Source organism: Anarhichas minor, unplaced genomic scaffold (genome assembly GCF_050575085.1).
Source record: "Anarhichas minor isolate MPS153535 unplaced genomic scaffold, ASM5057508v1 ptg000024l, whole genome shotgun sequence".
NCBI classification, from domain to species: domain Eukaryota; kingdom Metazoa; phylum Chordata; class Actinopteri; order Perciformes; family Anarhichadidae; genus Anarhichas; species Anarhichas minor.
The window spans coordinates 12,331,000-12,348,476 of NW_027466470.1; the positions used below are offsets into that span (position 1 = coordinate 12,331,000).

General features: G+C 40.4%; 1 protein-coding gene across 1 annotated transcript; it reads right to left on the reverse strand.

Moving 5' to 3' along the window:
- Positions 1 to 257: 257 nt before the first annotated feature.
- On the reverse strand, positions 258 to 16,863 carry ocln1 (occludin1). The gene is made up of 13 exons (XM_076097328.1): positions 15,727 to 16,863; positions 13,638 to 13,807; positions 13,370 to 13,541; positions 13,085 to 13,135; positions 12,524 to 12,629; positions 8,319 to 8,875; positions 7,379 to 7,582; positions 7,138 to 7,299; positions 3,477 to 3,610; positions 1,900 to 2,160; positions 1,081 to 1,252; positions 884 to 925; positions 258 to 359 (listed from the first exon to the last, which is right to left on the reverse strand). The coding sequence occupies exons 1-13, from the start codon at positions 16,861 to 16,863 to the stop codon at positions 258 to 260; spliced, it is 3,270 nt and encodes a 1,089-aa protein (XP_075953443.1).
- Positions 16,864 to 17,477: the final 614 nt, after the last annotated feature.

The window sequence follows — 17,477 nt, forward strand, 5'->3', positions numbered from 1 at the left end:
TTCCATCCTTTTATATTCATATCTTCATTCATGACATTATTTCTGTATAAAAACATTCATTACTTACCACACTACAACCTTCTGTAACAATTAAAACAATTTCAAGTTTACATTGAAATGTAAAATCTAATCTAGGTTCGAGGGCCGAACTGTTCAACAAGTCAAATAGCAGAGCAGTGAAACTGGAGAGGAACTGGAGGATCAATCCTTGTTTCATGTCAAACCCCGGCGCTGTTTGGACAGATTTGAAAGACGCACTAACAAAGACCTTGGTCAAAGATCTTCACCAGACGTTTGATGTGGAAAAGTTTTTGCCGAAGCTCTTTGCACTGCTTCTTCTTTGCTTGACAATCTGACGTCTAGAAGAAAAAGAAATTGAAACGAGCGGATGTTAAAGGAACAGTTCACCTGAGGATAACCTGCTCACAACAAGGGACTTGAGTAATCAGGTCATGATTTCTGGAAAGAGACAATGCTGTAGAGTTTCTTTAATTCATTTCTTTGGCGCTTTGAGAACCACAAGCAGAGTGCCATCTAGTCCCGTTATATGAGACATTTCTACAGCCAATATCTCCAAAACTAGGCAACTCGCACCAAAATAATCTACATTGATGAATAGCACTACAGGTAAGAAGTAAAATATGTATTTTAGATTTTGAGGTGAATTGTTTCTTTAAACAACGTTCTCTGAATGGAAAGCACGCTAGCTAGCAAGTTGTAGTTTTACGGCTGGTTATTTGCCAAATGGGCTGTTTGTTGTGTCTTAGATTTTACTTCCCATTTTAGAAAGGAAAGAAAATAAGTATATTTTCCAAAATATCAAACGATTGTATGTTAGTAACGTAATCGCACATTATGATACCACAGATGTGATTCCACTCACCTTTTTCAGGTCTTTCAGTCGGTTATACTCGTCTGCCACACCCTGAAAATAGAAATAGAAATTCTCTCACTGAATTGATTTTATATCATAAACAATATAAGACAATTATTATATTGGCACAGCTATGACTGTATATTCTGCTGGCAGTCGGCCCTGAGTTTTGCCACTCTGAGCTCCTGCCTCCTGTTTTTCTCTACCTGGTACTTCGTGGAGTCCTCGTCCAACGTGTCCAGTTCTCGGCTCAGCTTGTGCATCTGGTCACTGATGTCATCCATTTCGGCACAGAGGCTCTTATAGCAGGCCAGGTCAGATTCAAACTCCTTCTTGTACTGCCGGCGCTGCTCGTCTGAAGTTATCTCTGGGTACAGCCTGGGGTGGGATATTAACATGACAACATAAAATGATTATTACATTTAAACTATTATAGAGACAGTGTGGCAAAAAGAGATGTTTTTTTTTTTAAATCAGTCTTCTTACCAGTATTTAATTAAAATAATTTAAACCGTTGGCCATGTTGCCTTGAAGACGGTAGTGATGCTCGATAGCATTTGTAGTATTACAGCATTTTCTTCTGTAATAATATGAATACTCTTTCAGGGCAGGGCACAAAGTCTCTTCATTAATATTGTGATTAATAAGAAAATGTCAAGCCAAGTAAGGCTTCCTCTCAGATTGGTATAATATTTTTACATTTGCATTTAAATCAGGCTTTTCTTTCTTCAAATAGTCAACATAGCCTTTTCCTGCCAATGAACATGTAGATAATGTACAGCTCTTCAGTGAAACTAAATTAAATTAAAGTCTTTCAGCTGGATTACAGTAACTCAGGCTTGAGGCCTATAATACTTTATCCTTTTTCCCTTAATTTATTTTTTAATTAAAAAATGACTTATCTTTTCATTTGTGTTTCATGTTGTATTTCCTGTTTTCTGCTTTAATGAATTATTGAAAACCAATTTCCCCCTATTTCCCACCAAGATTGCAGTATTGACTGGCAGCAGAGTATAGTGGCCCACCTGTAGAGGTAATCTGTGCGGTCCCCGTCCAGCTCATTGGCAGTGTCTCCGGTGGTGTAACCAGTTTCACACGGGGACTCCATCCTCTCCCGAGCAGCAGGCCTGGGCCCTCGGCCCTTTCTCTGTTCCTTCTCCACATGATAAGGAGGCGGTTTCCTGATGCTGTCAGTGTCGTCTGAGGAGCTGCTGGAGCAAACTGTGACCCTGCTGTTCTGGTACAAAGGCTCCGCGGCCCGACGATTACTGTCGTCAGCAGAGAAACTATGAAGAAGCAACACAAAGGTATCACATGATCGATTGTGTATTTGTGCTTGAATGCCTGTAGCTGCATTCATTTATGTTGGATTTACTTAGTTTAAGTTCAGGAATTCAATTCAAATTCAAGAAAAAAAGCGTTGTTGATTTTGGCATCGGCTTTTTGTTGTCATGAACAGCAAATAGTATATAAAATGTATATATATTTGGAGATTTACCATTTAAGAGCCTGAAAACATGATATGCGTCATTATCCTCTCCAAATATTGAGCTGCAGGCCACATGCAGCTGATTACTTATGAAATCAAGAAGTGTTTTGACTGAACTGAAGCATGCAGGCAGAAGAAGCTCTATAAAGAACAGTTCTCATCATACACTTTGTTTGTGGACATGAAACCACTAGATGACGAGTTGACATTTATTAAACTTATGACAAAAAACAGTGGACATTTTGTTTTCTATTTCAAAAGAATTGTGGTGTTATTATTCTAAATGGCATTTTTCACGAATAACCGATTTTAAAATTTAGCCTCAACAGTTTGTCATTATACTCATTTATCAATCTCACACACAGTACAAAAAAACAATGAAGAACTAAAGTGCTCTGTTCTGTGGACTTCAACAATTGACCGAACATCATTAACAATAACAATGTTCTGCAAATATGCAGAACATTTCCTTGAAATTGCAACTCCCTCTCCCATTGTGGAAACAATCTGATCAATCTGATCAAACCATAACAGCTAATTATCTAATTTAACACCCCCTAATTTGGTTTTGGGCCACTTGTTGTTCCACTTCTTCTGATATAAAACAATTAGGGCTTTCCCCTCTAGTCAGTTAGTCGACTAATCAGCTGTTTTGGTCTCAGTCTAATACAATTTCTTTTGGTGATAAGGCAATTAAAAAAAAACTTTTTAGAAATTTCAGAGCACATTTCTTGTTAACAATATTTAAAGTGGTGCTTTTGTGTGATCCTATTAAATCAACTAATCGATTTAATCGTATGAGGTTTGACTAAGAATTTCTTTGGTCGAGAAAAGCCCTAAAAACGATTCATCATCACATATTTGTTTGAACTTCAATGAAGACCACGATGAGACAACAGATCACTATAATTTATATGATTTCAACTTAAGAATAATGTATTTATTTTTTATAATTATCTCATAACTGTCTGGAGGGCAGCCAAACATTAGGCATCACTCCAGACAGGAAGTAAGATGTGTTGATTTTAAGGTTCAGGACAGAAATGTTTTTTTCTCATGTGTCCTGTTTTTTGAACACAGATCAGGCCTGGGGGCTCTGCAACCATCACTCACCTTTTGCTTTTACAATTTCCCTCACTGTGGATGCTGACTGTTCCGTTGCCATAGGAGACCACACTGTTCTCCGCCATCAGGTCAGGTGCAGGTGGTGCCTGCTGAGTGCTGTGCACATCTCCAACAAGGTTCACCTATAAGACAATATCAGGGGAACGAAATCAGAACCGATTCATTTAATGTCGGACTTTGTTCCATCGCGGTGCAGCTCATTTGATTCCAATCATGCAGAAATGCACAAGACAAAATCAGAAAATACCCATTATGTAGTATTCTGAAACATAATGCCAAATTTAGCAACGTGATATGTGCGAGAAAGTCCCCAGGAGAAATCAAATGCATTTGTACGCTGGAAAGAAAGAAGATTGTCTGCACTGAATCTGTCACATAAGCAGTGAAGTACAGAGCTGGAGAGCTGCGCTACGCTCAACACTCAGATGAGAGAGGCTGTGTCACTGCCAGACAGATACAAACACGCACAAACACACACACACACACACACACACACACAAACACACACACACACACGTAGCCTTGGCCCTGCAGTGAACACACACTGCAGTGAAAGGAAAAGAGAGCAGAAGTCCCTTCCCGCTGATCAGTATCTCACCTAAATCCTTTCTTTCAACAACTATCAGAACCAGTTAATTGGACGGAAACACACAAAACCAATTTTCTGAACTGTGTCTGACATGAAACGCATGTTAGCAGCGGAGGTGTGTGTGTGTGTGTGTGTCGCCATGAGCACACTGAGAGAGGTTGAGAAAGGAGTGAAATCAGTGGAACAAACATTTCTGCTGTTCCATCTTTCTGAACTATCAGGTAAACATGCAGCAGAGCACAGAAGTGGGTAAAAAGCATTACAAAAAATGCATGGTCATAAGAAATCATCCTCTGAAAGAGAATAACACAACAACTGCATTATGTCTCATGTAATCTACTGTTATACTGTATAATGCATCATTAATGACTTCTAGTCTATGACCTATTTCTGGATCGGCCCCAGTGAGCTGATGCAAATGTCTGGAAAAAGCAGCCTGTGAAATAGATCTCATGAATGTGGAGCCGGAGGATGATCCTCTACGTGGAAACGAAAGCCCAGAAAGCTGCAGGGAATGTGATACCCTGCAGCAGCAAGGTGCAGTGACAGCCGCTGCTTTGTGCAATTACAGTATTTTTAATTCGATGTTTGTGAAAGTGACACTTTTTGCTAAAATCCAAAGAACGGCGACTCCAGACTGAGAGAGTTTGAGTTTCTCTTTTCATCACAGATTAAGCTGCTGCTTATTTTCTCGATTGCTCACTTATAAGAGGCATCACACTTTTCCAGAACCCATTTAATAAGCTGGCACTGGAAACTCAAACAATTCATTGATTAACAAAAAAGTTGCTGATAAAAATTCAGGTGATCAACCAATGAATTAATCAACTAATTGTTTCAGCTCCAGACCCCAAAGTTGAGTTTTTTCTGATTTACACTGAAAAAGCAACAAATCCTCACTTTAAAGAATCCATTATGAGCAATCTTTTTCCTTATTGAAAGATTAATCACTTTTCAGCTTCTGCCATTTTTTTCTGTTGATCAGCTATTTGCTTTTTAAAATATATTTCTTTACAGCATACACCACTTTAGGACATTTAATCTGCAGGGAAGAGCTGCATACTTGACACCTCACCACTTCATAATTATAGGCCTATTTATGTTCTCCTCTTTGACTTAAGGGTGGGGTTCTCATGTTGATAAATATTAATTGGACTGTCCTGTTCAATTCAATCAACATACAATTCATCTGTGTTTGCTATGAATCTCGTTATCCTTTTTCTCTCAATCACCACTCTTTTCCTAGTTCTGTTAAGTACGACTGAAGCACAAAACACAAGGAAATGACTTCTCTGCCAGGAGTCTAATCTGCGGCAGTCCCTTCGCATACTGAATCATTTAGCGCCACCACAGTCTGTAGGGATTCACACAGCAACACTGAGGAAACTCAACCCGTTTTATACATTATACATGCCACATACATTATATATGCCTCCCTGCAAGGCAAGCATCTTCACTGCAATACAAGAGTGCCCCAGAATAGGGCCTGCATCTCGATGAGGTGACTCGCTACACCCTTTGCAGTGATAGGCAGTATGTAGGCCAAGGCCTCGCTGGATAAACTGATTGAATATGTTTCTTCCCTTTCCATAACGAGTCATGGTGGACATGATACATTCATAGTACAATGCGACTCTAGTAGATTCATCGCTGCTAAATACCACATGAGGCTACCGCTGTGAAGTGCGAACAGTACAGCTTTCACAGAGCGCTACAGCAGCATGACTACCTGCTAAATGCACTGATGGTCTGGGACAGTGGCTCGGATATTTCCGCTTTATCCATCCGTCATATAAAACTTTTACTGTATTCTGAAAACAAAGACACGTAGTTGGAATAAACTACCAAAGCTGTCATTTTTCTGAAGAGAAAAGTCATTAAAAGTCCCCAAAATCACAGGTCATTCTAAGTATTTGAACAATGAACAGTGTGAGTTATGAGTCTTTCTGTGGAGAAGTTTTCTTTATGTTGCCACGCCTGCCAATTCCCACAGGATTGTTTTGGCCACTTTGATGCACTGCCTCAATCCAATGTGACAAAGATACAGCTGTGGGGTACAAACAGTGTACAGCGCATAAACAAAAGCGTATCTAACCCACATCATGACCGCAGGCAAAACAAAGTGAACTGCCAAATTGCTGCAGGTCTCTTAGGCCCTCTGGTTGGATGAAACTCCAAAATACCAGACAATTTTTGTACAGTATAAGAATCTCTCAGGCTGACAGTTAAGATCAAAACTTTTATATTGTACTTTTCTAATGTTTTGGTTCAATTATATAGAGAATGGTGTCAATAAGTACACATTGCTATTGACAGTTTATTAATAAATGTCTGAATGTTTCTGTGTTTAAGAAAGAAAATTGGTTTAATATGCAAATGGCTGACAGTAGAATTTTGCCAACTACAATATATTTGTAGCTCTTGTTCATTTCAATCTTCCACAGCATTTACTAGACCGATTTCATCAAATACTGCTTATTTAATTTAAGAACATCTTTGGTGAACAACACAGTGAATCATTTACAACCTTCTTTGACTGGTTTCAAATGGTTCAGTTGATCCTTAAACGTGTGATCATAAAGGGTCATAAAGGAAAAGCACATGTGACGATCTCTGCTCAAATAAAAACAAGAAACCTGGCTCTTAACCACGAGCTAAATTATTATGAAAGAGTCTCCTGAACTGTTTTCTTTTACAGGAAATCGTATAACGTTGCTTATCTGTGCAGCTATTATCACTAGTCTGGTTAATGATCAGCCAGACTGATACCTGGGTGTGCCAAAGATAAACAGCAACGTTCTCTGAGTCTACAGCAGCAGGTTAATGCGAGTTTGTAAAACCAAACGTTCTCTAGCAAGAACTGAGAGACTTGATGCTGTGTGCATATTGGCTTTTGTTTTGTTATCTGGCTGGAATATATAGAAATAAACATAAACCACAAGTCGTTAGTGGACTTACTGTCGTTAGTATATTATCTTAACTCACTCATTTACACAACACAAACCACATTCATCCTCTGTTAATATTTCACGAAGAAAGAAATCATAAAACACTACTCACCCAATCCTGTACATCCTGGCCCTCTGTCGACCTGACCAGCGGGTCGTCCCAGTAGATGTTAGCTTTGCCGTGACGCCAAATCTTGCTGCGGGTCTTGTAGGCGAAGTAAGCAGACAGGGACAGGGCCAACACCACCAACAGACCCAACACGAACGCAACCGCCTGAGGAAAGAGAGACACTTATAGATCAGCATAGAATAAAATAGAAGAGAATAGAATGAAATAGCAGGATCCCACTAACCTCCTCCGGGTCCATGTAGCAGTAGTGGTGCAGGTATTGATTGTACATGGGGAACCCCCCTGGAAAACCGGCCCCCGCGCTGCCGCTGAGGCTGGGGCTGCCCTGGAGGTTCTGGCACATCATCAGCATGGGATTGTACAGCATGCTCTGTGAGCTCTGAGACATCGGGTTCACCCCGATCACAAAGATGATGTCGATGATGCCCTTGGAGTCAAAAGAAAGGCACATTTATTTAACATGGAGCGACATGTAAAAAAATACAAAGACTATTCTCTGAACATTACAGTGATGCACATAGAAGATGCTTGTTCATATCGCCACTTCACCAGTCAGTTTCAAAAATGTGTCTGAGAACCTTTAATGTAATGAATTTCCCTTTTGAAACAGGATGTTGGGGAAGATACATAAACTTAAAGCTGCCTTAATCAATACTGTTACATACATTAACAATGGATGTAAATGACTGTTATAGGAAAGGGGTCGCTTGATGAAACGACACAGAACTATAACCTTAACGATAGCCATAATATGTATACATTACCCTCACCTCAACTGAGCTTTTTAGCACCTTTCAGCTCATTGTTTTGATGTTCTGTCCTGCTAATTTATTGTTTTGCTTCATTCTCTACGTTTTTATCAATTTTGTTTCCAGACAGAAAGCAGCTGTCTGCAAAACGCTCTTATAATCACACTGTATTCTACCTGCTCAGCATTAAACAACAGATAGACACAGTTAACAACTAGCTGTTGAACACAGTGGAGCATTTAGCAGCTGAAGAGACAGATATTGACCTCAGAAGTTGGTGGAGACCAACAGTAGAGCTAAAAGGAGAGTATTTATTGGACCCACATTCATCAAATGGTCGGAAACACAACTTCGAATTCTTCTTTGTATCTGCTGGATTTGTAATAAGCTGCTGTAATATTTGGTGAGACTCACCTGAAGCACAGCTAAGATGATATCACAAATGAAAACAGTGAGGTAGAACCTGCATCCCCTCATGATCCGAGACCGTGAGAAACTCCCCACCAGGAAGCCCAGTGAAACTAGGAAGTTAATTGCCGCCATGGAAATCATCGCCGACTTGGCAGATTGTGGCGTCATGTAGGAGCCACCATAGCCGTAGCTGCCTCCATAATATCCCGACTCCATCCCTGCAACCCCCCCTGTAGCCCCGACACCGAAGCCCCCGTAGCCAAACCCATTCATGTCCCACACCAGGGTCGAAGCCACACAGGCGAAGATGAGGAAACACATGAGTACTGTGGCTCCTTCGAAGGTTTTGACAAAACCAGGAGGAGAAAACCAGCGATAGAAGTGTTGAGGCTTCTCCTCAATGTAGTTGGAGTCAGGGGGGGCATTGTAGGGGGCATACTGGCTCTGGGGGGGCTGGACGCTTCTGGGGGGATAGAAGCTTTGGGAGCTGGTGCTGTAAGGCGGGCTGTACACAGGGGGGCTATCGTAGTACCGAGGCTCATACATGGTTTTGAGGATATTGTTGTAATTTCACCTGGAGGAGGGAGGGGAAAAATGAGTTAATTAATTAATGGAAAAAAACAATTTCTTTATCATCCCTTCACATTGTTTATACATGTTTCAGCACCACAAAATGACAACATCTAACAGCAGCTTTAAAAGGTGGCAAATCATCAATTCTATGTTGTCTCAATCCTCTGACGTGATGCCTTCATGAGTAAATTGTCTCTTAGAATTGAAAATGCGAATGCAGAAAAATAAATACTGCTTGTTCTTTTTGTTAATTTGATGTGGCCAGGTTTTTAAAGCACCTCTCTGCGCTTCATTCACCTCAGCCCATCCCTGAACCCTGTTGCTGGTATCGCTGACTCACGCTTCATCACTCCAGAGGAACTGAACCCAGCAGTCTTCAATAATTCAGAAAGAAAGCAGATAAGAGGCGGGCAGAACCACAGACGTGTTACCTGAGTGCACCTGCTGAGTGTCAGCTAACTGAGAGAAAAGGGGAAGCTACAAGAGAAGCCCAGTCAAGTGTGGCAGATCAGTTGTTTCTGTTTATTTGACTTTTCAATTTTGCTCTCAGAAAGTTAGAAAAACAAACTCTATTTGTTGCTTTTGATATGATACAAAACACATCAAAACAAAGAAATTAAATTCTACTAAATCATTTGGCTTCTGTCTACTTTCCACTCCAAGTGTAGGATCTGACCAACACGATAAACCTCCGTTATTCATGTTTAAAAAACATTCAACAGGTCGCATAATTAATCAAATGTAAAAGGAAATATAAATGTGACCCGTCTAACAGCTTAAACAATGAACTGGTCAGCTATAGGCTATTATACTACACAACTTACCTCGCACTGTAGAAAACGTCCCTCAACTTTGCACCCGTCCAGCTCAGCTGATCTCATATCGCTGAGTCTCCACGGTGTCCTCTTTATACTTCCCCGACGATCGTAAACCGAGTCATTTCTCAGGACGGATACTTTCCAGCAAACGAAACCCGCGGAGCGGCTGCGTGTGTCTCAGCAGCAGCACATTCAACCTGCTGACACGTGCTCTCTCGTAGATCCTTTACAGGCTATGCGTGCCTTCAAATGAAAGATTAAACACTTCATCAGGTTGAGTCTACTGTTTTTTTTTATGTAATAAACGTTTCATGTAAACGTTTAAAGTTTATGAATGTTTCAAAGCAAAACATATAGGAGGAGGTTTACTCTAAACGATAACTTTATTGTAATTAATTCTTTGTAATTAGTATTAATATTACGGCAGGCGGTCATACAATGAATCCATTGCCTGCATACATTGAAGCCAATCAGAACTGAAACAATAAATTATGAAATTAATTCCAGACAGTGTTTCCTGACATTTTACAGACGCTACCAAACAACTGGACAAATTGTGAAAATCATTTACAGTTGAATGATTCTTAAAGCTATTGTTAGGTGCAGTCCTGAAGGCAGTTCCATAAGGGTTGAACTGTTAAAGGCAATACTGAGAGCAGGTTGTCGATGTAGTCCAACATGTAAACCTGCAGTAAAACATGCAGATGTGATTTTATAGCAGAAGGGACCAGAGTTGTGGACTCCAGTCACATGACTTGGACTCTTAAATTGAATGACTTTTGATTCAACAAAATCAAAAAAAGACTTGCAGCTCAACATGGAGTTTAAACCAATGATACATGACTTCCTTTGTACTTGAGCTTTTTGGAGAGAAAATACTTGATACCTTACCCCAAACCCAAAGATTAAAAAGTTGTCCTTGTAATTTAAAAAGTGTTAATTTTCTTTGTTGGTACCAATCCGACAGCATTCTACCAAGACAACCATGAAGAACTAACGTCATCCGTGAACAGAAACTATGCAAAGAAAATGATTTGCAGGACGCAAAAAGTGCAGGTCGAAAATTACAGATTCGGACGCTAACAAAATATTTGGTGAAGAGAGCATTGTGACTTGTTTAGGATTTAAATACTCAAAGGTTAGGACTTGGGTCTTGCCTGTCTCGATTTGGGACTTGACTTGGGTCTTGAGTGCAAAGACTTGAGACTTACTTAATTGGTCCCACATCTGGAATAGACACGGAAAATATCAGTCAATGTGCAAGAGCTTGGCCTAATAGTTGACGCCATAAGATCCAGATAGAATATTATCATAGTATTTTGTCACCTCAATACCAAGAATCTGTTGTTTGGGTACAATGAAACAACATTCCTCTGCCATTGAAATTGTGGGAGTGTTTTTTATTTCAAGTTCTTTGGTTTCCTGAAATGGCGGATTGTGTCACTTTACAACCAATAATAAATATGGCCAGTTGGAAGCTAACTGCTTTCTACACATATAAATGTAGAGGACCAACATAATCAATACAGTCAAACACAAACAGTGATCGGAATGCATCTTTTGTTTTTCTATGACACAAATGGCTTCATGGTGTGTTTGTAGAAATCAGTGTAGGCCAATAAATCAATGGTTCAATAACATATTTGTACTGTCTGGTTACTGAGCTCATTTTGGTCGGTACAGACAAAGAACTCAAATGAAAGACTTGAACACGAAGCAGGTAGAATGCAAAGTCTTGACTTATAGGGTTTTGTCGGTCCGGAAATAAGCAAAGGTGTCCAAAAAAACGTCAAAAAGTCAAAGTACTGCAGATTGGTCTGATAAACACTGTAAATTCACGAGGAAAAGAAAGGCTTGTCCACTCACTGAAACAGAGGAACTGGCCCAGACAAAGGGGAGCACACAGACTAAACCCACAAGAAAGGAGGGCGATAGCAAGGGACAGGTGACAGCAGGGCTGATGAGGGACAGGTGAAAACAAAAAGGACTCGGCAGACAAACACACAGATGGGAAACACACAAGAGCAGGAAGTATCTGAAACAAGAGACAAAGGTGAGTATACCAAAATAAAACTGGAAATGATAACTGAAAACTGGTAAAAATAAAACCTGACCTGAGAGGAGTGTGAGAGCACTTCACTTAATAATAAACCTGTACATTTATAACCTGATGTTATATGAAAGTTGTTTTTTTTCTGAAGCCATATGGAAATATGTTATATATATATATAACATATATTACAAAGCTGAAGGACAATAACAAAATCATGGATCACCTAACAGTTAGGAGGTAGGAGCAAAGCAAAGTAGCCCACATAGGTAAGATAAACTAACTGTCTACGCAGAGCCAAAACATGTTGTAGAGAAACCAGAAAAGGGGCAGTGCAAATATGAAACAGCAATACGCGTTCGTAAAAAAAGAACCTTTATCACACAAACTTATTTTTTTAATAAAAATTGCAATCACTGACAGAGTTTTGATTTAAAACATACACTGAATCAACATGTTGTTCCTCCGCGGTGACACAAATGACAGGAATATAACAAGAAATCGTGAGATGACATGTAATGAAAGTTGTACACAAAAGGCGTGTAACATTTAGCCCTTATAATGCTGTAGCTCAGGTGTTATAAACCAGGTTTCATGTCATGTTGATGCCAATACAAAAAGCGTCCAATATGCTATTCATTCAAAATGAATATATATTCAATACGATCAATATACTGACAAAAAAAAAACAATGACAGAAAGGTTATTTGTTGTGTCCACTCATCAGGTGCTGCAGGTATCTCTCTCTGTTCGTCTTCATGCCCGACCATTTCCCATGGCTTCCTGGTCAAAAGTGCGTATTCTGTTTTTGATGTGGCTTAATTTAGCTTTTAAATAGTCGCAGCGCTCCTTTTTCTCTAGGAAGCCAGGCTCCTGTGAAAAAACACACACACACACACACACACACACACACACACACACACACACACACACACACACACACACACACACACACACACACACACACACACACATATATCAAATAATCTATTGATTAATTGCAGCAACCTCTATTACCTAAATGTCTTTTTTCCTCCTCTTTTCGTCTTCCTCTGCTAACTGTCGTCTTTGCCTGATTCATTCTGGAATGTAGCTGCGTTAAATGAGAGTTTCGGTTTCATGGTGGAAGCAACATTATTTGCATCGGTGGACAGCTTTATTGAAGAAAAACAAATGCTACCTGGGTGTTTACACAACACTAGCAATTCTACTACATCTCTGGGTTAACTGTTGGATTTGCCAGATTATTTTTCAATTGCTTGCGAGTGAGCAGATGGAAAACATGAGGGGACTAGTGCCCTCATTATTAACCTTATTAACAAACTTACACTCTTTTTCTGCTGATACTTCTTCAAAATGCTTTGAATCCTCTGCCGATCCTAAATGATAAATAGAATGTTAACAGTTTGCACAAAACGTGACATAAAACATTTATCCAACACTGTGTATCACAATGGCATCGTGTAGAAATAGATTTGTCTAACATGTCCGTGCAATAAGGAGGCCTAATCATGACCTTTTCACCTCAAATTATATCCTGGAAGCCCATCACAGAAATGGTTTGTACGGTTAATAGACATGACTAAATGAAGGTTGTTTTACATTCATCTCACCTCTTGGCTTTTTCCATCTCTGGGGAGTCGTGCCATCATTGCATCCAGCTGTCTGAACTTATCGAGGGTGATGCCGATGTCTCTGTGGAGGTCCTTGTATTCCTGATACTGGTCATTGAAGACTGCTTTGTATTTTTCCCTTTCTTCCACACAGCTGATCTCTGGATACTTTCTGTAGGGAAGGGTTTCAGGGAACATGAATACAGTAAATACTATATATGACATAGAGTCAGAATATCAACCCTGCATAGTTTAAATGTTCACTCACATGATGTAGTCGGCGATGATGTGTACTTTGGGGGTGTATTCAGACGCTGGGGCTCTGTTCACACTGACTGGATTCTGATTTAGATAATCTTTACTCAGAGACTTATCTGTTTCATCCTTGAATGATATGTGCTTTGTTTTTTGAGGGGTTAGTGGGATGGACTCCTGGGGCTGAAGGTAAAAGACAAAAAGGATTATTAAAAACATGTGAATTAAATTATTTAATGACTATACACCACTACGTGTGCAAGCCCGTGTCATCATTACAAGAAACTCTCAAAGACGCCTAGGAGCAAAATTTAGGTTAAGCTACATGTCAGAGAAATCCTAATTAAAAGAATTAACTACAGCCAGGATGAAAAACTGCCCCATTGTTTTGCTTTGACAAGCTAAGCCTCTGAAGTTGCATTCCCTCAGCTGGGAGATGAAATCATTATGTTCCCTCCTGGCCTCTCACTCTTTCTTATTTGACATCAAACACCTTAGCTGACCATGCTGTTTGTCACCCATAGGTGGTGGCTGTGATGCTAGATAACATGGACTCTATTTGCAAACAGTAGTATGTGTGGTAGCTGCTGAAGGGAATGTTCAAATGTAGTGTTTGTATATCTCGGCCAAAATTGACTAGGCACAACAATGAATAGACTTCTGTCGAGTCTAATGCTTTAAAATATTGGATTGGATGTGTCATGGATTGCTGAGCATGTTGTGCTAATTGAATTGATCAGATGCCAATGGCCACTGCTGTACAGTCCACATTTGTTAGCTATTTGTTTTTAGCTATGCTAGCGACAGGAGCGTATCTATGTTAGGGTTCTATGTTTCCCAGCTTAATATCCTCTTAACACAACACATTAACGACACCTTTCTCAGTTCTCAGTATTGTTTCTCTAGGTCAGATGTTGAAATCATCCACTAGCTTATAGCCTGATATACTCCTCAAACCTACTCCCTCAAATTTGTTTCCTTGTTTTTCTTTCAGTTAAGCCATTGATATCTCCACAGTGGCTTAACTGATTTTTACCATTCAAACTGCATTTGAATCGTCCACCTCCCTTCATTCATTTGCAATTTGAACTATTAACCTTTTGAAGAAAGCCCCTATCAACCTCTTACAATATCAGTTTATATCAAGCACATATAGGACCCGGGGGAACATAAGGATGACCTCGGGAATCTAGGGATGCTGCTCAGCCATTCGGTCCAGACTGAAATATCTCAAAAACATGCTAAACTAAGATGGTAAACATGGCATGTTAGCATTGTCAATATGAGCATGTTAGCATTTAGCTCAAATCACTACCGTTACTGTGGCTGTACTCGTCACTGTAGTTACTAAAGACACAGGCAATAGCAACTTTGTTCCTTATAATTCACTAGCCGCACAATGCTACCATTGACATTTCTTAATTCATGTTTACTTGGTGTTATTAGCAAATATAAGCATGCATTTTTTAGATTAATTTGCCCTGAAAAAGCATCACATATGGTTGCAAAACAGGAATGTCTACTTCACAACTCATCTATTTCTGGCACACTCATACAGAGAGGACTGCACGGTCAATAGAGTTAAGGAAAACACAGTTTACAGCTTTGGGATGAATCCTGGTTGACTGCCAGCAGAAAGAAGCTGACATATCAATACTGACAAATGGCATGCTCACTGCAGATTATCCTGACTGACTTTCAATTTTATTGGATTTGATCTTCCACTGTGGTGTTGGGGGTTTTGTTGGCTCATTTGCAATCAATAATAGTATCCCTGACTGTTGTCAACAATAAACGGGATGTTTGATATGTCAGATATACTTAAAGAACCATCAAAAGGGGAGCGTGTGTGACAGCGCAGCATAGAGTAAACACGAAGGGGATAAACCACGTATGGGCTGAAAATTTCCAGAAGCTGAGAACAAAACCTGTGAACAGTTTAAAGGGGAAATTGCCCCCATAGCTCTGAAGTCATGAGGATCACTTTCCATATCCAGAGAACACTTCATTCTTTCAATGAAAATGTTTTGCCTCCCACTTTAAATTTAGAAGTGATGATATCCTCTTGCATCTAAACTCTACATCGGATTAATGACCTGTACCTTGTTCTCAAAGTACTCTCTCTCCCTTCGTGCAGCCTCATGCCTCCACATCTTCAGACACACCAGGAAGCTTCCCAGATACATCGCCATGTTGATGAAGATGAAAGCCGTTCCCGCCATCTGTCCCCCATCAACCCGGCACAGATTGGCAACGATGGGGTTAATGCCAATTGCCGTGTAGCACAGCCCCCCGCGGTTCAAGTCGTTCAGGTAGACAATCCCACCCGCCATGTAGAGCAGGAACAGCGCCACGTTGATGAAGGCCTCCGTCAGAGGCCACCAGGGCGCGTCGAGGAGGATGGTGCGATAATACATCGTCATTCCCATCACTAAAATAATGAGGGTTATAATCCAGGAGACTCCAGCTACAGCCAGTACAAAGGGAGTCATGGGGCCTCTGTAGCTGTATCCAGATATGCCTTGCCCATTGTTATACGCACCGTTATAGAGTCCGTAGCTGTTGGACCACTCACTGTCTTTCTGGATGTACGCGATGATGCAGGCAAAGACCATGCCCCCAAAAAGGAGCTGAAGTCCCGCAAGAAGTCTGAGCAACCCTGGCCAGGATTTCAAGTAAGCGTACTTCAGGTTATAGACCTCCAGCTTCTCAGCGTAGTACTCTGCAGGGTGGATACTGGTCAGGAGAGATTCTTCTCGTGGGCCCTGATACAAGAGATCATCAGACGGGCTCTCCCTTAACAAAGGCTTATGAGAGTTCTGGCTGGAGTTGCCAAGTGATTCAGCCCAGTTCTTGCGCTCCAGCAGGGGACTTACAGGAGGACTCACCCTGGTCCCATTGGGCAGGATCTGGATCGTACTGCTGCTGGCTTCAGAGTCATTAAAACTGTCACTCTCTTTTGTCCATTTAGGGATGATGCCTCCCCATGACTGAGGGATGAGGGATTTCAGTCTGTCCTTCATGCTTCCTTTACTGTCCTCCTTCCCAGCGTACGGTGGAGTGCTGGAAGTTCGGCCTGTGGAGTTAGTATCACCATCATTTGTGATATTATCTGGTGTGGGTGTGTGAGTAACCCACACAGGCACTGGTGGGCCACTAATGGAGTTCCTTTTGCTAGAGGAGGACCCGACCACACTGCCAGAGTCTTGTCTCTTGAGTTTGCTGCTCCAGCTTTTCATGCTGTGGGCTGATTTTGGTGATTCATTGAGAAATAAATAATCACGCAGTCCTTCTGAGGCATGGAGAGGGAGAAACTGGGAAGGGGGAATATACGTTATTAGTTATGTATACTAAGCATGTCAGCACATATGCCATATTTATATGCTGTAAATGTGTTATTAACACAGTTGAGCCTCAGTAGCTCACATGGTATGATTTTAACTAGACTCCAGCCTCATTTGATTTAACTCTAAATGACTGAATGTGAGTCAGATTTATGAGCTTAAAACTTTATATCACCTTCCATTGACGTCTCAGTTTAAAAAAAAAGAGACATGATAGTGATATCCTGATTTTACTTTCTCCTCTAAGATAAAGACAACATGTAATAATGCAAATAGTCTCCTTTTAAAATGTAATCTTAAAGGACCATACCTGTGTTTAACTTTAAGTTGATAAGGCAAACTTGTCAGCATTTCCGTATTTACACATCCAGCAGATAGCGGAGCAACAAAAAAATAGCATTAAATTCGAGCCTTGTTTGTGTCCACCTTGATGACATAAGTCCAATATTCACTCTACTTTTAGCTCTGTTTTTGGTCTCTTTAGCTGCAGAATGCTCCACTATGTTCAC